The 22,948-nt window shown below is 40.8% G+C and overlaps 1 protein-coding gene across 1 annotated transcript in view; it reads left to right on the plus strand.

The window, feature by feature from the left end:
• KATNAL2 (katanin catalytic subunit A1 like 2) overlaps positions 1-22,948 on the plus strand; it is a 65,786-nt gene that overhangs the window by 35,625 nt on the left and 7,213 nt on the right. Inside the window, exons 5-13 of the mRNA XM_081096535.1 lie at positions 1,548-1,665; positions 2,780-2,878; positions 5,768-5,866; positions 6,075-6,152; positions 8,890-8,988; positions 11,480-11,543; positions 11,754-11,872; positions 16,134-16,225; positions 18,337-18,447. Coding sequence (XP_080952661.1) covers positions 1,548-1,665; positions 2,780-2,878; positions 5,768-5,866; positions 6,075-6,152; positions 8,890-8,988; positions 11,480-11,543; positions 11,754-11,872; positions 16,134-16,225; positions 18,337-18,447 — 879 coding nt within the window. The remainder of the gene's footprint in view (positions 1-1,547; positions 1,666-2,779; positions 2,879-5,767; positions 5,867-6,074; positions 6,153-8,889; positions 8,989-11,479; positions 11,544-11,753; positions 11,873-16,133; positions 16,226-18,336; positions 18,448-22,948) is intronic.

The raw sequence follows: 22,948 nt of genomic DNA on the forward strand, positions 1-22,948 counted from the left end.
GTTCCATATTAGAAAGAATTTTACAATCCTTAGAGCTGATTGGAAAGGAATTGTGTTGCTTTGCACATTAGTACACTTGGTTTTGGTTATGTTAAAGCAAATCTGTGAATCATTTGCCTCCAGTGGGAAAATAGGCTTCCTGTTTCCTTATAGCCCCACAGGGTGTTGAGGCAAATTTAACTCTCTCTATAGGTCTATATCTATCTATCATCCATCTATCTATCTATCTATCTATCTATCTATCTATCTATCATCTATCTATCTATCTATCTATCTATCTATCTATCTATCTATCTTCATCATCATCTATCTATTCTTACTTCATTTAAATCAATGCTATTCACAAGGGTTTGCACTTATGAAATGTCTGGTATTCATTTCATAGATTTTCATTGCTGTGCCAGCAAAAGACCTGAGGGGCAGCCATTCTTGTTCCTAATCTACAGATGAAAAACAGATGCCCTGGTAAACTGGCAGTTGTTCCTCTCATGACATTTACCCCATTGGGCCCAATACTGTCGTTGCCACGTGTGGACACTGGTGGTATTGTTGGCATAGATGGTCTCGCTGGCCAAATAGCTATATGGTTATAGTAGACATGACCAACTTTTTCTTTCTCACAAAGAAATGGAGTTGAAATGGCAGCTCTCTGAGACCATTTAGCACAGGGGGAGAAAAATTTTAGAAATGCACCTCACGTGAGAGGGCAAGAGAATGAGAGAACCAAACACCTGATGATGTGGGTATCTGTGTAGGGATCAAGTATATTTTACCTCTGCACTGATGTATAACATAGATACAGTCAAGGCATATATACTCATAACTACCACTGCTGGCAGTCCACCAGCAGGCTCCCTCCCCAGTCAATACCCCCCATCACCACCTCAGTTAGCCACTAATTCTGACTTCCAGCCCCATCAATTCGTTTTGCCTGAAGTATACAATTCTGGTGAAAATTTGTTTTATAAACATGAATGACCTGTGACAACAGATGTGGTAAGGTTGCTTTCCTTCCATTAGCCCCTTTTGGCATCTATCGCGCACAGTATGATGGGAGGTATTTTAAGTAGACAAAGCACACCCAGCACACTGGTTTGAAACCATGGACAAATTCCTAGGCTTTCCAATGCTCATTTCTCTGGGTGGAGGATCCTTCCTCCTGTGCCTTTCCCCTGCTCTTCCAGAGGGAAGGGGGAGTGGGAGCTGGGTGGAGGTGGAAAGAAACAAGGGAAGGATGTTTGTAAAGCATTTTAGGAAAAGAAAGCTATTTATAGAAGGGCTGAAGCCATGGGTCATGAAAGGGAAATGCAGAGAGTAAGTCAGGGGCCTCTAGGAGGAGGTGGCCCTCTAGCTCCGTCTTGCAAGAATCTAATGGGTAGAGTGAGTGAGTCAGGCTTGGATGGACAGGATAGGGGTGCAGATGTTAGGGCCCTATTGTGGTATACCTGTCTATCTTTCAAGAACTCTGTGTGTTCCACATGTTGTTTAGTTACCTCAGACTAAGTGGTTAGAATAATTTCCTTCAAGTTCTTTGTTTCCTCCCCTAGGGTGATGAATGACAGTTGTCAAAATCTTCCCATGATCAGTCAGCTGAGGCCACGGTCCAAAACCACGGTGGGGAAGCCAGGGGAAGCCAAACACCTCTATAAGGAACATCCTAAACAGGTCAGGACAGCTTTGCTTGGTGTTGGTAAAAAAGCAGGTGACTGAGAAATAGCCCCAAGAAAACAGTCACTTTTTTCTTTTGAGGACCTACGTTTTTTTAAATTGCTGTATGATTTCGCTAAATTGTAGATTTTCTTCCAAGTCGCTGGATTAAAACTACAAGCAAATTCCTAGTCTTCCTAATGTTTCTGACTTTGAGTGGGAGGGCTCCTCCCTCCCTATCCTTTCCCCTGGTCTGAGTGCTGGGTGACAGCCCTCGAGGGGTGAGCCCTGGGCATGGCAGGAGGGCCTGTTTGCTGCAGAGTCCCATCCTCCCATTTGAGGTAACTGTAGTTAGCAGGCCTTCCTGTCCTGAAGCACCTTTCTGGGTTCCTAGATATGGGCCAGAGGTTGTCTTGGGTGTGGCTGGCCTCAGAGTCTCCTGTTGGATTTCTCTGAAGTGACACGGTTGGTCCCCATCCCAGACCTCCACACTGGACTTTCTGGGGGAGATGGGGAGCAAGAGGAGAGAGTCCAGCAGGCAGGTGAGACCAGCAGCTCCTGATTTGGGAGATCCAGGCTTAGAGATTGCTGGTTTAGGACAAAACATACCAGATTTCTAAGGGAACAGAACCAATAGAGACTGTGAAACATAATTAATGCCAAAGATATCCCGGGGGGTAGAAAGAAATAATCACAAACGTCAGTTGGTCAAAAGGAATCTCTCACCCTCAAAGAGGTTGGGTGGTCTGGTCATTGTAGTCTGACTCAGGCAGAAGGGAAGTGGAAGGGCAGAAGATAAATCCCCCAGGAGCTGGCTGGCTGCTGCTTTTCAAACTCAGCACCCCTGGCCACAAACACTTTTGGTCCCAGGAGAAAAGACAAGCCAGCAAGTGGGAATGGGTTGAGACATTGGAAAAGCTGCTTGTTTCCAAGGCCAGCTTCTTCCATGTGGCACAGGTAGATTATTAGTTCATCTTGGGGCTGCACAGAAGTGGCCGAATTACACATGGGGTTCCCCATTTACAGAACTGACCTCCAGCATTTGCCATTTGATTTGGGGTAATGGAATAGGCAGTTATAACCAGCATCTCTATGTCCCTTTTGACTTCTACCTGTCTTCCTCTTTCTTCAGGAGGTTGTCAATAACACTGGCATGGAGAGAGCCGACTTTGGCTTAACTATATCAGGAATCAACAGAGGCCGTGGAGGAGAAAATGTCCGTCCACAAAGAGTGAGTGGAACTCATGAACCTGACACTGAAAGGGAAAATCCCCTTTTCTTTTAAAAAAATGATAATAAAAATGTTATTTCTGTCAAACAGAAAAGTTACTATGTAATGATCAAAGGTTGACTATGTAATGACCAAAGGTTGGCTGTGAGGTGAACTGGAAAGAGCACTAGGTAAGGATTAGAACCCTGGGGTTCTGGTCTGACTCTTCCTTCTAGATGAATGGACTTGAATGAACTGCCTCATCTCTAAGGAGCTCAGTTTCCTCATTTGCAAGTTGAGATATTTGGAAGAGATTGTTTCTAATGTTCCTTTCAGCTTAAAATTCTGTGATTAAAATAATAAACATTGGCATGACTGTTCTTCAATATTTAAGAAGTGACCTCACCCTAGCTGGTTTGGTTCAGTGGATAGCGCATTGGCCTGTGGAATGAAGGGTCCCAGGTTCGATTCTGGTCAAAGGCACATACCACCAATGCAGGCTGGATCCCTGGTCCTGGTTGGGACTCGTGTGGGTGTCAACCAATCAATGTGTCTCTCTGATATCCATGTTTCTTTCTCTCTGTCTCTCCCCCTCCCTTCCATTCTCTCTAAAAATCAATGGAAAAAAATCCTCGGATGAGGATTAACAACCACAAAAAAAGGGCCTCACATTCATTCTTTTCTGCCTGTCAGTAGTTGTTGATTAGTAGTGTCACCTTTCTCCTTGGAGGTAAGGCTTCACCTGGAATGTAATTTCCTGTGAACCATGGAACCTATGTTGACAGAGAATTGATCTTGTCCTTGATAGATATCCTACCTCTTTCATGACGAACCTCATGTCCTGATTTGTAAATAATAGTTTCTCAAAAGAAAAGACCCAAATTGGGTGAATGTAGGCAAAAGGCAGGTAAAACATGTCACTTGGAAATGAGAAGTAGCATCAACACCAACATATCTCTTGATTGTAACTTCTAGAATTGTATTTCTTTAAGAGTCATCTTACTTTTCTTTCTTTGATCAAGTTCTTACTTCTAGTCAACACTTCTCAGCCATACTCAACTCTGGGTTGTGCATATTTAGAGAGGAACCTGGGGGCATCTCCTTGGAAATCAAGGGAGCTGTCTCATTGGCCTGAACTGACTCTTTTTCGGGGCCTCAAATATATGAGTGATTGCTGGAGAAACCATTTGAATCTGTGTCTCCCATGGAGAAACACATCCCTGGTTACCTTCACTACTTTCATTGTATTTTCAGCCACTTTTGTGCCTAGCAGTTTTGTGGCATTAGTTTCTCTCCTGAATGCCTCAAGTTCACATGGATGGATGTTTCTGATCAGGTCATAAGGAAGGGACTATTTAACCCAGCACTTAACCTTTGGAAGAGTCTGGCTGTAAATTCTCTCACAGCAGAAATGTCCTCAGGGGTAAATGTACATGATTTTCTTCCTAGCATTTCAGATGTTTATAAGCTGAATGAGGGTGTATGGCCAGAAGGCTGATCTCCAAAGTGTGTCTCTCATTGCCATGGTAGGGCCCTCAGCTTCAGGATTCCCCAGCCCCCTTTGCAACTTTAATAGGCATGTTGCTCCTGAAGGTAATGTCTTTGGAATCAGCCTGTCTAGGTTCAAACCCCGGCTCAGACCTTCCCAGCTGTGTAGCCTTGGACAAGTTGTTCAATCTCTCTAAACCTCATTTCTTTCAGCCGCAAAATGGAAATAATCATAGGGTCACTTTAAATGTCATAATAAATGAAGGGTCTTAGTACAGTGCCCAGCACACAATAAACACTCAATAAATGCCAACTATAATTATTGTTATTTGTTTTTGCACACATCCTTACTATTTCCTTCTTCCTAGAGGGGAGACAAGGTGGATTTGGAGGGAGTATGAGAGACAAGTATCTGGGTTTGAATCCTGGCCTGAAGCCACTTGTTAGCTGTGTGGCCCTGGGCAGATCATGGAATTTCCCTCTATGAAACTAGGCTATCACACCTGACTAGCAGAAGTACTGTAAGACTTAGAAAAAAAATCAAAAGTACAGATTGGTAGTTACAAAATAGTCATGGGGATGTAAAGTACAGAATAGAAAAATAGTCAATAATCTAAACATATAAAAGGCTAATATGCAAAGTGTCCCCTGGGGAGTTCTATAGGGAGACCAGGAGTTTGACTTGGAGACCAGGAGTTCGATTGCTTGCTATGATGTGCGCTGACCACCAGGGGGCGGCGTGGAATGAAAGAAGACCCTAGGCCTAGGGACCCTACCTGTGCATGAATTCTGTGCACTGGGCCTCTAGTATTGTCATAACTATGTATAATGCCATGTGGGTACTGGAAATATGGGGGAGAAGAGGGGAACACTTTGTAAAGTATATGATTGTCTAACCACTATATTACACACCTGAAATTAATACAAAATAATATTGAATATAAACTGTAATTGAAAAGTATTTAAAAATTTTTAAAAATGAATTGGAAATAATCCTTGCAAGGTAGCTTTGTGCCAGGTACTCTACTGAGAAAGTCCATAGTAAATAGGAACTATCATTACTTTTGGGCCAATGAGTCTTTCCTGTGTGTGTAATGTTCCAAAAGGAGGAGACAGTATAGGGAAATAGACATGTAAGGAAGCAGATGGTCTGTGTCAGGAACTGAAAAATGCTTGTGAATTTCCACTTAAACCAACTTCATTCTGAAGAATTTATTTACAACTTGGTTTTTTTTTTCTAGAGTGCCCTCACTTCAGGAAATTACCTTGTTCATTATTAGTGCAGGTTATTTTAAAGCTTCACTTTCAGTTTGGCCTACACACCAAGGAACATTAATGTGTCTTGGTTTAATGATGCCGAGCTATTAAGGATAGTCTTTCCTCAAGTTTTAATGGTGTAAATAAACCATTACTCCCTTTCAGGGCCAAATCATTGAGTTCCAAGGGCTGCTCACAGACGCTATCAAAGGAGCAACCAGCGAACTTGGCTCGAACAGCTTTGAGTGTGACCCAGACCCTGCAGTAAGTGGCTAAAATGTGTCATTCATCTTGTAAACTGCCAAAGTCCAGAAGAACTTTAGAGATATAATTTTGAGTCAAAGAAACCTTGAGATCGGGTAGAAGGTCATAGCAATCCACCACCATTTGTGTCACTGTGATCCATGCCCTCTTTTTCTTCCTAAATTATGAAGCAATGTTATAACATGAGGTGTTTTGCTCCCATCATCAGGAACGACTGCTGAAACCTCTGAGTGCATTTATTGGCATGAACAGTGAGATGCGAGAGCTGGCAGCTGTGGTGAGCCGGGTAAGATCAGATATTCAATTCACAATTTACAGAGGTGGATTGGAGCTCCTGGAGCATTGTGGGCTGCTTCTTTTATTAATAACAATAAATATGATCATTTATTTATAAAGTACCCCCACTTGCAAAGGCACTCATATTGTTTAGAGGCACAATAATGCATGATAAATAAATTATAGAATCATAAAATTACAATATAAAAAGCCCACCATCTCACTATAGAGGCCAAGAAAACCAAAAAGACTTAGAAAGTAAGGGACAGACGGGTGAAAGGTTTTAGGCTGAGCCAAGAGTTAAAGAAAGAAAGCCTCTTAGAGAAGGAAAGAGCATGTCTGCATCTTGTTTAAACAGTCAAAGCCTGGAAATAGAGATGTCAGGAGTCTGATGATTTCACAAGTGGAAATTTCCATGAAATACAAGATTAGTAGGAAAGAGCTTACTATCTAGATTACCGAGTTTTCAAGGCTGCCTGCCCCCCAGAATCTAAAGGCAGGGAAGTCTTTTGGTAAATGACAGAGGCTTTGGAATTGGATGAGCTGGATTTGATGTCTAAATCCTCCTTTTTCTAGCTGTGTGACTTTGGGCAAGTTCCTTGGGAACAGAAGAGATTCCTGAGTTGGAGCAGACTTTCTCTAACTTCATGGAAGACTGAAATCTAGGCAGGCTCCGACAGATGTTTAAAATGGTGCAAAAAGCTGCACTGTGACTGAGTAATTCAGCGTCTGCAGCTCAGCTCTCTTTCAGTTCAGCAGTTGTTTGCTGCATGTCTACTATGTGTCAGGCATGTGCGGGGGCTGGAAATGCAAAGGTGACCCAATCACACAGTCCTTGCGTGCAAGCGTTTCTCATCCCAGTGGAAGGTGGACTTCGAAAGCATAAAAAGGAGTGTTTTGTGCCAAAGGGAGGGCAAGTGTTAGGGAAGAAGGTATCCAGGAAATAAGTACAAGACGGATGGTGGGGAACTTTCTGGGAAAAGGAACATACCTGTGAAATTGTATTGATTAAGCAGTGTTTCCAGTGAGCAATGTAAGATGCAAGGAGTGCTGGGAAAGGGGGCTGGAGAGAGAGGCCAGGGTTCCTGAGTAAGGGCCCAGTGAACAGGGCCCAGGGTGGAGGACCTGCCTGCAGCAGGTGGGGAGCCTTTCAAAGGTGTCCATTGAGACTGGGGTATTCAAATGTGCTTATAGATAGCTTGTTATGATGACAGTGTACTGAATGGATATCAAAGAAATGGAGATAGGGAGACCAACTCTGAAGTTATTACTAGTGAGAGAGGATGAGGGATTGAGCCAGGCTGTGGTAATTGGGATGCATAAGAGAGTAGAGAAAAATATTTTTTATGGTCACAAAAATCAATAGTCTCATTATTGTTTTTGCAAAAGGATAACATGACTAGTGATTATAGAGTTGTAGAGTGGAAGTGTCCTGAAAGGGTTCCATCTGGAATCCTTCCTACAGTACCATGGGAAGCAGTCATCAGCCTCTGAATGCTTTCATGACGCGGAGCTCACCACTTCGTGAGGTAACCCTGTTGAGTTCTAACTAATAACACTTGATTGCTGTAAGGAAAAACTCCCTGTTGGGAAATTAAACACCTCCATGTGGAACTCAATGTCAACTTTAGAAGAGGGCGAGATCTGTGAGTGGCTGGTGGGCATGCAGGTCCAAGCTTTAAATACCTGGTAGGTTCTCCCAAGATCTTGGGAGACTGAGTCCTTTCTCTGTGTCCCCATCCAGGAATGGATCATGCATATTATGCGTGACCAGAAACACTTGTATGAATAGTCTCTCTAATGAAAGTGCTTACGTGTGGGTGAAGGGACCTGGGAGGACAGAAGACAGGAGTGGGAGCATAACCTCTCACCAGCATTTAAAAAATATGTTTTTATGTTTTTGAGCTTGTGCATGTATTACTTATTTAAAAATTAAATAACAATAAAAATAGTTTCCGGATGGCTGCGTAATCCTCAGAATGACTTTGGAAAGGAGGCTTTTCTCTCTTTTTAATGTAACACTCTAGATATTCAGTTTGCCTGAAACAGCTCCTACTGAGAAAGGCCCTTGAGTGATAGTTCTGAGGCGTCTTGTGAAATTGGAATTTGGAAATGGTAAATGAGTTATCAGTAAAAGCTACCTTAATTGATTAACCTAGGTGGCTGCTACAGGGCTCTACTATAAAAGGGGAAAACTCACTTTTGCTTGGTTGTTGGCTTCCTTGAATTCTGTAGAAGCAATTGCTCTTGGTGGAAGTAGGGAGTGATCACTAGGGAAAAAGAGAAATTGGTTTCAGAGGAGCATTATCTCTTTCATGCAACAAATTAAGAAAGTGTTTGCGAGATCAAGGAGCAAGAGAGAGGCCAGGCACCAGCTAGGAACTATGTTTCACAGTAAAAGTGCATGTAATTTGAAGGCATGTTCTGTAGCTTCTTTGATTACAGTCATAAATCAGCCTGGTTTGCTATTAACTGAAGACGGGTATAGTCCATTGTTAGGAGCTCCCCCCCCCCCACCCCATATTATATAATCAATGTCTTCTTCAGGGGAAATCACTGAATATTCTTATGGCATCCCTTTGGTGAACCAAAATTACAGTGTACATATATACATATATCTAACATAAACTTTTTTATCACCAGCTCTTTATGTCCTATTGTAAGTCAAGTATTCAGTGGCTCCCATGTTTATTGCAGCTGTGGAGGAAAACATTAGTTTTAACAAAATGATCAAATGTGCATTGCAGGACATTTATCTCCATAATCCAAACATAAAGTGGGATGACATTATTGGACTCGATGCAGCCAAGCAGTTAGTCAAAGAAGCTGTGGTGTATCCTATAAAGGTAAGGATGGGAAGCCTCTTGGGGGGTATTTCTATTCATATCCATTGGACAAGCTGTATGTCATAACACCCATTAGGGAGAGAAGCCCAGGATGTTTTCTGTCCACAAGTTAGCCTTTTGCCTATACTTTGGCAATGCTGGACTACCAAGGCCCATGCCATTCTAGGCAGTTTGAAATGTTACACGAGGTTTCAAGGCAGGTATCTGCTCTAAGTGATAATATTAGATCTAAGACTGAAGCATATATTACTTGTCAGTTCCTGTAGATTGGTTCAAATTAGTCTGCCTCCCTAAAAATATACCATAGTAGAAATATCTCCTGTAGGAGAGGACCACTTATTTTGTTTTCATAGATCTATATTCCCCAACACACACACACATACCCATCCTTTGAGGCGTTGCTTTTGACTGGTTGTAAAGACTAGGCAGCTCCCTCCAGGGCACTGGCCAGTGAGCCAGCCTGTTGTGCTCATTGCTTGCTGCTGACAAGTCATTGTACGGAGTGATTCACTGAACAGGAAGAAAAAGAAAAAACAAGACCCTCTATGTTTGGTTATAAACATGGTGATGAGAAGGTCAGTGTATGACAGCTTTTGTATAATAGACACACTCTCCAAATGCAGTGCCTTTGAAACAATAATCATTTATCTGTTTGCAGTTTTGTGGGTATGCAGTTTGGAAGGGGCTCAGCTGGGCTGGCCCATCTCTTTTTCAGGTGATATTGGTTGGCCTCACTCACATGTCTGGGGCATCAGCCAGGATGGTTGGAGAAGATGGAGAGGCTGGGAAATCTGGGATAAACGGGACAGCTGAGGCCTTCCACGTGCCTCCAGCAGGCAAGCTGGTGTTCACATGGTGGCAGAGAGTCCCAGACAGAAGCAAGAAAGGGCAGGTCCCAATCCATGCGCATTTCCCATGTCTCTTCTTATATTCCTCATATCAGCTAGTCTTATATTTTCAAGTTTCTTCTTATATTTCCTAACGTCCCATTGGCCAAAATCACAAGGCAAAGTCCAGATTCAAGTGGTAGAGAAATATACTTTGCCTATTGGTGGAGGGAGCTGCAAATAATTTTCTGTAATCTCCTGCAGTCACGTTTACAAATTTATTCAATAACTTATTTATTTTTACCACGGAGCCCATGCAGCCCCTGCTTTTTGGATGCTTCTATTCTAATGAGATAAAATCAATACATTTGGATTGTGTTCCCCGCCCCCCTTTTATTTCCCGTGTTAAGACTGGTGGGTAAGCAATATGCTGGTGCTCAGAATTAGTGAAAGTTTACTCACCATGTCCTCTGAGTGGCTCTAGAACAAGACTTTTGGACAGGCTAGAACATCTCATTGAAGCTCTCTGGATGTGCTATCTCCATGGTATCATAGGCTCTGTATGTGATGACATAGAGATTTTGACATTTCATCAACAAGAAACTAATAGCTAGTTACAATTTTACTATTATCTTTGCTTCTAGTTGTTTTCTACCAACCCTACCCACCCTCTAGATTGTTTGAATTTGAACTATGGGAGAGACTCGCTGAAGTCATGCATGTCCCATTTGAAGCCCGTGTCTCATAATGCCGTCTGCATTGGATGTTCCTAACTTCTACGTGACTTCTATGTCAGGCTTCACCAGTTGTTTTTTTTTTTTTTTAATATATTATATTGATGTTTTACAGAGAGGAAGGGAGAGAGATAGAGAGTTAGAAACATCGATGAGAGAGAAACCGATCAGCTGCCTCCTACACATCTCCCACTGGGGATGTGCCCCAACACAGGTACATGCCCTTGGCCAGAATCGAACCTGGGACCCTTCAGTCCGCAAGCCGACGCTCTATCCACTGAGCCAAACCGGTTTCGGCCACCAGTTTGTTTTTTTTTTTTAAAAAAAGATATCCAGTTGTTGTTTTTTAAAATATATTTTTATTGATTTCAGAGAGGAAGGGAGAGGGAGAGAGAGATTGAAACATCAATGATAAGAGAGAATCATCCATCGGCTGCCTCTTGCATGCCCCACACTGGGGATCAAGCCCGCAACCTGGGCATGTGCCCTGGCCAGGAATCCTGGTTCATAGGTTGGTACTCTACCACTGAGCTACACCAGCCTGGCTCACCACAGTTTTGTGCTTTATTCACATACACCTTTATTTGTTGGTTCTAGTGTTTCTCTTAAAGTTCATATCTGATAGGTCTTTATATAGAGCTCAGGGCCGGGGTGAGGTGGGGTGGGGAATGATGTTATGCATATAAGAAATAACTATTGTAATGGAGAAGCAGAGTACCTACATATGCCGTTCTTTTCCCTAAAAAAAGTTGCTCTTTAAAAAGCCTCATAAATTAAGCCATACGTTCATATTAAGTGTGAAAGTCAAGTTGGGATATATAAGATAGATACAGAAGCAGCCAGCCTCACTCCAGCTTCACCAGCTTGCCTGTGCTAGGGTGTGACTGACATACAGATACCAAACCTCACCACTGTTCCTTGTTCCCATAGTACCCACAGCTGTTTACAGGAATTCTCTCCCCCTGGAAAGGACTACTGCTCTATGGCCCTCCAGGTAACGAATATTTCTGGTTTGGTCTTGGTAGTAAGTGTGCATGCAGAAGATGAATTGACTCATCTGTCCTTACATCAGGATGTCAGAATGGGGCAAACGAGAGCTGAGGAACCGCTCTCCTTTTTTATTTTGCTTGTGACACTGACTTCTGTCTGTAAGCAGAGAAAGGAAGCTCAAATGCCAATCAGACGTTCTCCACTGTGTCTCTAGGGACAGGAAAGACTTTACTGGCCAAGGCTGTGGCCACGGAATGTAAAACAACCTTCTTTAACATTTCTGCATCTACCATTGTCAGCAAATGGAGAGGAGATTCAGAAAAACTTGTTCGGGTAGGAATTCTTTTTTTTTTTTAATGTATAATTGACATACAATATCAGATTCAGGTGTACATTATAGTGATTCAATATGTATACATATTATGAAATGATTGCCACAATAAGTCTAGTTACCACTTATCACCATACAAGTTATTATGATATTATTGACTATATTTCCTATGCTGTCTAGCACATGCCCATGACTTATTTTACAACTAAAAGCCTGTACCTCTTAATCCCCTTCACCTATTTCACCTGCCCCAACCCCTTCCCTCTCTGGTAACCAGTAGTTTGTTTCATAGATACAGGAATTCTTGATTTTGTTAGAATAAGTTCCAGCAAAACACAGTGGTACAAAATGATGTTACAGTTTACTTGTTTTTAAGTGATTTATATGTTAGAATTTATCCGGGATCTTGATTACCCAAAACCCAGGAGATGGACTATCATATGTACATATTAATTATGCCCCATCAGCAAAATATGATCTCCCTTCCTTTGGGAATTTGACCAACAGCCCTTTTGTGACTCATGCAACTTAGGAATGGAAACTGAAAAAATTGTCTCTGAAGTGGCCTATTTTTTTTCCTTCATTCAAGAAGCATTTATTATTAAGAATGTGCAGTTTAACCAGTTAACATTTATTGAGAGGCTACTACTATATTCTGGTTCCTAAACTAGGTACTCAAAGGAAGACTTAAGAAATGTAAAACTTAATTATTCATTCAGATGCTCTGAGCAACATTCCTCCATAGTGCTAATAGCTTATAGGTTTTATGTTTTTTCTTTCCTTAAGAGATTGCTTCTATCTTTACAATATCTCATTCATAGTCAATGGCATATTTTATATTATAAAATTTTACCTTTTGAGAATACCTGTTCATGATTTATGCCTCAATGTAAGGTGGGTCCCTCTCAGAAGTCCTGTTAAACTATTGCACTTTGTAGAATGACTGATAAGTAATTAATACTAAATGAATGTAAATATTATATATTTTCTGATAAGAAATTACTCTAAAATAGTATGCTTAAATTATGTTTTCTTGGATGGATTATTTTCATAATATTCTGGCTTAATTGGAAGGCATAATAGAATATTTTTAAAGGATTGATTTACCAAAAGTAACCTATTATTTACTACTTTGATATTGTTTTCAAACTGGTCCAAATGCATATGTTTTCATAAATTATCTATCACCCATTCAAGATTATAATACATGGAAATATATGTTGACATCTATTTCTTTGTTCTTCATCTTGAATCTAACTTACCATATCCAAAGATGGGGTTGAAGTTGGTTTGTCCTTAATCTATGGTTCTGTGTGATTCTAGTTAGCTGGATTTTAATAAGTTGAAATCTGACTAATTAGAAGCCTCATCAACCAGAAGACTTTTTTTAAAAGTTCCATTTTTATGTGCTGAGGAACAACAAAACTCTTACAAAATGCCTATAGGATCAGTTTAGCTTTATCTCCTGTCCTGAAAAGTGTTGTTTAGAACTATGAGCACCAGACACTGCAAGATGCTCGAAGGAAGAATACATTATATTCCCTGGACAGGACTTAGTTAGACAGAAGAGTAAATTCAGCTATTTTATGAATATTCTCAACAAAGATGAAAACTACATGGATTTTATTGTTTAGTGTTGAATAGGCAGAAAAGTCATTTAGCCAGAACTCTTCCTTCTGTGTGAGCATTCTTTTAAACTAAAATTTTCCTCTGCTTCAGTATTATTTTGTTAGTTTTCTAAGAGTGAGGAAATGACTTCTCACCTTACTTTACAATACATTTAAAAAGTAACTAATCTTTTTGGAAAAAATGTACAAAAGGGTATATAGACCCCTAAACCCAGAGGCAACTTACTGCTACAACATATACGTCTATACCCTTCTATACCTTGCAGGATTTTTTTCACTTGGATGTTGTTACACACTGTTATAAGCAGAGCATATTCTTTTATATATCTGAATGGTATTTCATTGCATGGATGTGTCCCAAAACATGTTAAATCAGTCTTTTCTTGATGGACATTTAGGTTGTTTCCAGTCACTTGCTATTATGAACAAAGCTACAGTGGACAGTCCTTTCATACACACGACTTTGCATATGTAGTCATGTAGAGCAATTTATTTGAAGTAGAATTGCTGGGCCAGAGGGAATGAAGGTCACTGATTGCCCACCTCCCTGCCAACAGGGTTGCACCAGCTTACACTCCCACCAATGGTGAGTGTGTGTGCTCTTCCACACCCTGGCCAACACTGTGAAGTATCCACTTTTGAAATCTTTGCCAATCTGATAGTGAAAGTAATATTTCAGTGCTCAAATATGCATTTCTTCCATTCTAAATGAATTTGAGCATCTTTTTATAAGTTTCGAAGAATTTGTGTGTCTTTTTCTCTGTGAAATGCATTTTTATTTTGGATATTAAAAAAATATTTCAAGAGGAAAACAGATCACCTCTGCTAACCTTGAAGGATCTCACCTTCTATCCTTTCTGAAGCTACTTTATTTTCTGAGCTCTTGAGAAGATCTTCACCTGAAGAATCTTGGCCATGCTGTCAAATTCATTACTATGAAGCTTTCAGATGAAGATGGCCCTTCAGGACCTTTCCCCTAAATCAAAGAAGCATTCCTACCATTCGCTTCTCTTTCTATTCCAATTAAGAGTTATTTATAGGGAACCTTTGGGTTATGTTGCTCCCTCCCCTCCTAATGTTCATGCCTCTTAGGAGTTGATGCTATTGAGTAGTTGAGTGGTCTCTTTAGCAAATGCACACACCTGTTGCTGCTTACATCTTTTAACACCCCTCCCCCCCAATTTTATGATTTAACTTCCTTCCAGTACTTTTGAAAATTTTAGCATAATGCTTTCAGAGCACTTACCCAGGGTTCTGTATATTCTCTGGCAGTGGAAAGGGCAGTGGCGTGGTCTATATGGAAACAGAGGCTCCAGATGTGGTTCTCCTTCCACTTGGATGTTTGGTCTCATCTTGCCCCTTGGTCTCTCTGCACCCTAGGGAGCTCTTTGAAAACATGTATGGTTCTAATAAAGAGTTCTAATATTCAACTTTCCATTGGGAAGATTGCTGTCATTGTGACAAGGACAAGTTACTTGCTTCTAGTAAGGTGGTCTCTATATGTGTAAAGGCATGTGTGATGAGTGTCCTGGCATTGATGCTCTTCTCTCAGTTCATTAGGCTGAGCCTGTTGTCATGGTCAAATGAAATAGGATTCTGTAAAGGAGAATACTTGAGCATGAGCATGAACACACCACACACGCGAGCAGTTTTCCATTCAGTGCTAGGGAGACCTGTAAGGGATGATCTGCTACTACTCATGAAAACCACAACCTGGCTTTTTCTGAGTCCCTCCCTCCTTATTCATTCTGTGATGCTTTGCTAGTGCTAAGTGACATGGAGAATAAATCCCCTCTGCCAGTTAAAGAACCTTTGTTTTTTTCTAAATCTCTATCGCTTTCTCTGATCAGCCAGTGAAGAATTATATGTGGTGCTCAAGAGATCAGTTTCGGGGTTGAAAAAAAAGGTTTCATTTTTTATACTCTTTTCATCACCATCACATCTCCCTTTAGAGCTCTTTATTTTGTTTTTATATGGCTGTTCTTTTGCTGCTTGCTTTCCTGTTCTTTCTCCGTCTATAACATTTTATTCTGGAATGGAACATTTTATTCAACTGGGAGTTGCCTTCAAGTACCCGAGCCTACCAAGCAGCAGTGTTGGGTGGTATGGGAACCCTGTGGAGTAAGTTGGGGAGCAGAGAGGGGCAAAATTTCTGTCTTTTTTACCCATGACTGGAACTCTAGCCTTTCCCAGCAATTCTTCCTCCTGAGAATAGCTCTCTCTTTGTCCCTGAAGGATTAGGGACAATCATCAAATGATTTTACATATTCCATGGCTCTTGTGTCCCTATGAAACATGTCATTGACAGGGGTTCTCAGGGATTGGCTAATGGACTGAAAGATCAGGAATTGAGTTTTATCTTAAGTTCCTCTACTTATGGTTAGTAACCTTGGGATAACCACTTAATCTCTCTGGATCTAATTTTATCAAGTGACAAATGGAAATAATTGGACCATCCAACCCTATAGGATATTCTAGGGAGAAATGACTGTAATGATTACAAAGCTGTTAGTGAAATAACAGAGTGCAGCATAGATGGTTAATAGTATAGTCATTCTAAGCTTCTGCTCTTTGGGAGCACATGAGAACTTTAAATATATGGGTTTGAACATGTGGTTGCTTTTCTCCCACCCAGGTGTTATTTGAACTTGCTCGCTACCATGCCCCCTCCACCATCTTCCTGGACGAGCTGGAGTCGGTGATGAGTCAGAGAGGCACGGCTCCCGGGTAACAGACAGGGTTTTTTTGGTCATCACTTCTCCCCTCTTGTAAGTGTGTTTGATGGTCGGAAGCCCATCGACATTTACCAGCAGAATGAGCCTATTAATAAGCCCACAAATTTTCTGCAGACACACGGAAAGGTCTTTAAATTAGGTCCTGTTAACCGAATAGCTGATTTAAGTAGTTTTTATCACCGGAGGAAATGCCATCCTCCCTTCCCCCCTTCCCCACAGAGTGGTTTTCAGGCCTGAAGATCACCCAGTCCCACAGTCCCAGGCTGCCGTAACACAATAGTCCTGCTGGCTTAAAATAGCCGCCCGTGACCGCCTTCTCTGGAGCCAGAGAGGCTGCCTGTGGGGAACAGGGCTGCAAAGAGCCAAGTCCCGAGAGGGGCAGGCCTTGACGAGATGTGCGAAGCCGGGGAAGCCACCATTTCTCTGTGACATCAGGATGTGGCTCCGCATGTCCTAACTTAAACATGTCACATATGTTATCTCTAAAGATTAAGTGTCTGCTGATGTCCCCAGCAGGAAAGACTGTTCATTTCTAGTTCACTTCTCAGACTATAATGAGCTGTGTATGTGTGTTTTAAGAACGCCTTTCTGTCTTGATCAGAAGTATTTTTCTCTGAAACTTTTTACGAAATTTGGCTCATTTGGCTTGAAAAGAAACAGGTCTCAGGGAAATCTCAACATGACTGCATTCATCAATGGCCTCTGCTAGTAACGGTCTATCATCAAGGCAGAACTAATATTAATAAAGGACAAATAATTAGCTTGTTGGAAATACAACTAGACTATAATTTATGAAATTTTACTCATGAAAACCATTTTCCCACTAAGGTCCATGGGACTCTTACCATTGATTGAAAGGGGATGATTCCATGGTGCAGTGGGTGCTGTCAGCCCCAGGCCAGGGTACTTGGCCTCTCTATACAGGACCTGATGGGAACAGACTACCACACAGTGCGGGCTGGGAACCCAGCAGACCTCCTAGCGGTCATCCCCTCTGCAAAGCCCCCAGCCTGCCTGGTCTGCCTCACCCCAGAGACCTGTGCACTCACTCCATCCCTGGGTCCCCACAGAGTTGATGAGCTAATCTGGAAACTCTTCATCTATTGTCCTGCGTGTGCTCTAGGTTTGTACTGAATGTCTGTTTCCTTGTCTGGAACTTAATCTCTAAACTAGAATCTTCAAATAGTCAGGGAATCAGTGTAGGTGCTTGGAAGCCTGCTTGGGTCCTATTATGTTAAAAGAATAATAATTATGGGCAAATGCTGACTATATATGTAACTATATTGTGGATGGTCTTCTGTCCTAGGAAAAGGTAGGTAGATAGTAAGGGTCACAGTTCGTTAAAAGCCACATACCTGGTTTGGGGTGCCCCAAGATTCATGCAGAGATGAGAAGTTGAATGTCATGTTCAGGACGGCATTTTTTGTCCTTTATGTCCATCTATTCAAGTGCAGAGGAAGGAGAGCCTGCCAGATATGGTCAGTATTTACTAGTAGAGCCCATCTGGATGTTCAGATCCTGTGGTGAGCTCTTTGTTGGTGGGAAGGTCATTGGCAGTGGTGATGGGAGCCTGGAGGATGAATTTTCACAGAAGACTGCCTCCCATGCCATTATCTTGCCTCTTATTAAAAGAGAGTGAAACAGATTCAGACAAATAGTTGATCTCTCTTTTTGGACAGTTTATATCCATAAATTATGCGAAAAAAATGAGAAAGTTCTTTTATGCCAGCTATATAAAGGGAAAAGATTATTCTCAATTATGCCATTTATAAAAGGGTAAATAGTACGGCAGGTGGACAGAGCTGGATTCAACCTACCAGAGGCACTGTCTGCCCTTCTGTCATTTTCTAGTTCGCTGCCAACTTTTGGTCTTCTTTTCACTATCATCATTATGTTCACTTGCGTCCTCTCTATTACTGTCTTTGGGAAAATACTACCAAATGGCTTGTTTCCTTCAACTCCAGTCTGAGTGGCTCCTGAGAACGAGGCAGGGAAGGGTTAGCAGTCGGAAGAGAACCTGTTCCACAGCCCCTGAGTCTTTGCTGCCTTGTCATGAAAGCGAAGGCTCTGCCCTGGGGAAACTCACCTCCTTTCTCTCTCTAGGGGAGAGCACGAAGGAAGCCTTCGGATGAAGACGGAGCTGCTGGTGCAGATGGATGGGCTGGCTCGTTCGGAAGATCTCGTGTTTGTCTTAGCCGCTTCCAACCTGCCCTGGTAAGAGATGTAACGAGTACATTTTGAACACATTTTCATGAGCCACTGAGTACTGACGAAGATATTATGATGACCACTTTGGGCAAAGCCTTGTTGTTTGGTTCCAGCCCTGGGAGATTAATCTGAAGGCTTTCCTATTCAAGTCCTCAATCCTTGCAATCCGTACCATGAAAGAATCTGCCTTAATAGAAGGAACACAGGCCAGGCTACCATTGACAACATTTAAAATGGGTATTTTTAAAAGATGTTAAAAATATGAGTTTAAAGACAATTTATTTAGTATGTTTAGACTTTGGCAAAAAGAACTCTAAAATGCTAAAATCTACAGGACTCAAAAATATTCCAGAAATAATATGCTTTGATTTTTAACAGTATTAAAATTAAACTTTTTTTTTAAGTTAGGAAGAAAATCTTTTCTTTAATGTTGCACAGTAAATAGGAAGCTAAACAATCTCTAATTAAAAATATAATCTACTCCCAGAATCTTTTATTCAAACTATATCCCAGAGATTTTAAGAACAATTCTAGAAGTGGAATTGGGAAATAAGAGATGTTGACGAGGGAAAACCAATATCTACACGGAGAGTATATTTTTAAAAATAATTATAATCTCTTTATAGTTTCAAGAATATTTTCACATAGCACGGGAACAAACTGACGAATCTCAGAGGAAAGGGGGTCGGAATATCAGAGAGACATGAACCAAAGAACTTATATTCATATACATGTAAACCATGGTCCTAGACAATAGTGCATGAGGCCTGTGGGGCAGCTGGTACAATGTGGAGGAGGTCAGTGGGGGAGGGGGGAGTGGAAGGGGACATCTTTAATACTTTCAACAATAAAGATAAATTGTTAAAAATTGCTAATATTAGTAAGCATAATAATATTGGCTATAGCAATGTCAGGAAGAAAAAAAAGAATATTTTCACGCACATGATTTCTTTAGAGATGTGGGTGAGACATAAGACAGATCAGGAAATGCTGCCTTCCCATGGGCAGAGAGGGACGAAGGTCAAGAGAGGTCAATCCACCCAAAGTCAACAGCACATTCTCAACAGAGCTCAAACTTGACACTCTTGTGTCACCCCTGTCCTCCTGCTTCTGTTTCCACCTTCAAAGATGCGTCTGGGCTCCCAAAGCAGGGGTCACTGAAAAGTTTGTGTGTAACCTGTTATTTTAAATATATTCATGACTTAAACCTGTTTCCAGTTCCCTTCAGATTTATAAGATGTTCTCTAACATGTTAAGGTGATCAGCATTTTACATTTTGAAGATACTGGTTAGTTACAGATAATATTAAAGCAGGGCCCAAACAGAGATGTGTCATTTAAATGTGACTGTGGAAATCTGTCAGAGAAAGAATCTCTGTTTCTTCATCCATTTGAAACGTGGTTGATCATAACACTTTATGTTGTGTGGAAACAGTAACTTCACGCATGCTTCTTGGAAGGCCTATGCCCCCAGGGAGACCGACCCATTTTCTAGAGGAACAGAGAGCCCTCCACTCCCAGTGACACCTAGGACTCCGTAGAGGAAGTTATTGTGCTGCCACTATTTCCCTAAGTTGATCAGTTTTTGGTAAGCCCCAAATAAGATGATTCCGAGGGCAGAAAGAGAAGGAGAAGGTGCAGGAGGAGGAGGGGGAGGAGGAGGAGGAGGAGGAGGAGCCACTAACAATCAAAAATCAAAGACATTTAGAAGGGATTTTCTGAAGAATTGCCCCTCAACATGTCAAATGGTTAAATACATACATGCTTTTAAGCCTGGATTCTTTTATATCGCAGACTGCTTTGTTACACTATATCTTGGAGCCAATATGTTCTAACCCATATATCCTTGAGCACTGCTGGGTTTTAAAAAAAACATTTTATTATGAAAAATTCCAAACACTAAAGAAGACAAAAAAGCACAATGAACCCACTGTTGCCTAGTTTTAGTAACTAACAATCTTGCCCAATGATTTCATCTATTCCTACCCCACTTTGTTTGCTGAATACCTTAAATTACATCCCAGATTGTTATTTCTCACATATATACTTCAGTGTACATCTTTTAAAAATAAGGACAGTTTCTTGCATTACCACAATGCCATTATCACCCTTAACAAAATTAATATTAATTCCTTAATATTACCTAATACTCAGTTTATATTCAGATTTCCCACATTGTTCTGTAATTGATTTACTAAACTGATATCCAAACAAGGCTTGCATTTTGTAATTGGTTGTTCTCTTAAGTCTCTTTTAATCTTGAACAGACACACCCTCCTTTCCCCTCCTCGAATTTGCCATTGACTTGACGCCAGGGAGATTGTCTTGTAAGAGGTCTAAACTTCCTGAATTTGGCTCATTGTATTCTCATGATAGTATTTAGCTTCTTTTCCTTACCCCTATAATTACTCTAGACTAAAAGTTAGATTGATTAGATTCAGGATCAATATAAAATTTTGGCAAACATACTTCATAGGTGATGCTGTGTACATCATATTGCATTGCATCTAGAGAAAGATAATGTCATGTTGTCCAGCATTGGGTGATGCCAAGATGGATCAGTGGATTCAGCTGTACAGTTTCCATCAATGGTTTTAGATCTTTGCCTGCATCACTTATTTTACTAGAGTTGTGATTCTATCATTCCTTCTGATAGATAACTGGGATTATTCTCTATAATAGAACTTTCTCTCATTTAATAGGGTTATTTAATTACCCTGAAATATAGTTCATACTAGAAAAGCAGGATTCTTTTGCTATAATTTTTAAAGCTTTTAAAATTATATATATTTTTTATTGATTTCAGAGAGGATAGGAGAGAGAGATAGAAACATCAATGATAAGAGAGAATCATTGATTGGCTGCCTCTTGCATGCCCCCTACTAGGGATTGAGCCAGCAACCTCGGCATGTGCCCTTGCCTGGAATCGAACCCGGGACCGTTCAGTCCTCAGGCCGACACTCTATCCACTGAGCCAAACCAGTTAGGACTCTCTTTGATTTTTAGAGTTATGAGTTGGTGTCCTAGCAACCTCCAGTGGTAACCAATGAGCAATGATAGACATTGTATAGATATAAGTTGTCACATGCTCCACAATGAAACTCTCAAGGATTTTTAAAAGAACTCCATAGAATAACTGAACTTGGTTTACTTACACAAAAGGAAACACATTTTTCTGTATCTTGATTTTTTTTCTCTCAATAAAATATTCTGGAGATCTTGCCAAATAAACACAGGAAATTCTTCCTTACTTTCTTTTTAGCTGCATATGTGCCATTTAGTGCATATGGTAATCTACCCCAATCACCTAAAGTTAGGCACTTAGGTTATTCCTACTTTTTCGCTCTTACAAATAGTGCTGCCATGAGTAATGGTGTGCATATATCACTTTGTGTATTTGGCAGTGTATCTTTGTGGTAGGTTCCTGGAAGTAGAATTGTTGGGTCAAAGGGTTAATGTGCATAAAATTATAGTAGAGATTGCCAAATTTCCCTCTATAGAGGTTGTACATTTTGTATTCCCACTAGTGTCCTGCTTTCATTACTTAACATTATAGTAAGAACATTTCCAATGTCATTAAATAATCCTTGAAAATTGGATTTTGTAATGGCTGCCCAAAATTCCCACTTGTGAATATACCACAATTTAGTTAATCATTTCTTCCCTGTTGAACATATATGATGTTCCCAACTTTTCTCTATTATAAATAACACTGAAACAAACTTTTTTGAAAAAAAACTTGACAAAAATCTGGTTATTATTTTAGAATAGATTTCTAGAAGTAGAATTACTATATCAAAAGGTATAGATGTTTTTTAAGTTCCATGCTATATATTGTCTAAGTCCTTCTTTAAGGAAGTAGAGTATTTTTATCAAGAATATTAAAACAAACTTTGTATTGGTTTCAGTCTTAGGTGAGGGAGTAAACTTACCTGATTCAAGCAGTCTGTCCCTTTGGGGGAAATAATTAAATCATATCAAACATTGAAAAACCCAATCCTAAAATCCCCAAAGAAATTCTTTACATATCTCTATCTCTATCTCTATCTCTATCTCTATCTCTATCTCTATCTACCTATAATTTTTTTTCCCAGAGAAGAAGGGAGAAGGATAGACAGAATCATCAATTGGCTGCCTCCTGCACGCCCCCAACTAAGGGTTGAGCCCGCCACCTGGGCATGTGCCCTGACCTGGAATCGAACTGTGACCTACTGGTTCCCAGGTCAATGCTCAACCATTGACCCACGACAGCTGGGCCCCAAAGAAATTTTCTACGATTGGGTAGTGGTAGTTCTCATCTGTAGCACCTTTCAGGGCACTGGCTATCCTTTACTGCTTGTTAACTTACCAATTTCCCTAGACAAACCTATTTTGTCTCCAAGGGGCAGTCATTCTCCCCTTCTCAGCAACGAGAGGGCATGCAGCATCTTTGTTTATTCAGTGCTTCTCCTCTGAGGAGCACCTTCCTGATCTATAGCATCACAGAAAGGACAAGAAGGAAGTGAGAA

The sequence above is a fragment of the Myotis nattereri genome (assembly GCF_964212035.1).
Source record: "Myotis nattereri genome assembly, chromosome: 8".
NCBI classification, from domain to species: domain Eukaryota; kingdom Metazoa; phylum Chordata; class Mammalia; order Chiroptera; family Vespertilionidae; genus Myotis; species Myotis nattereri.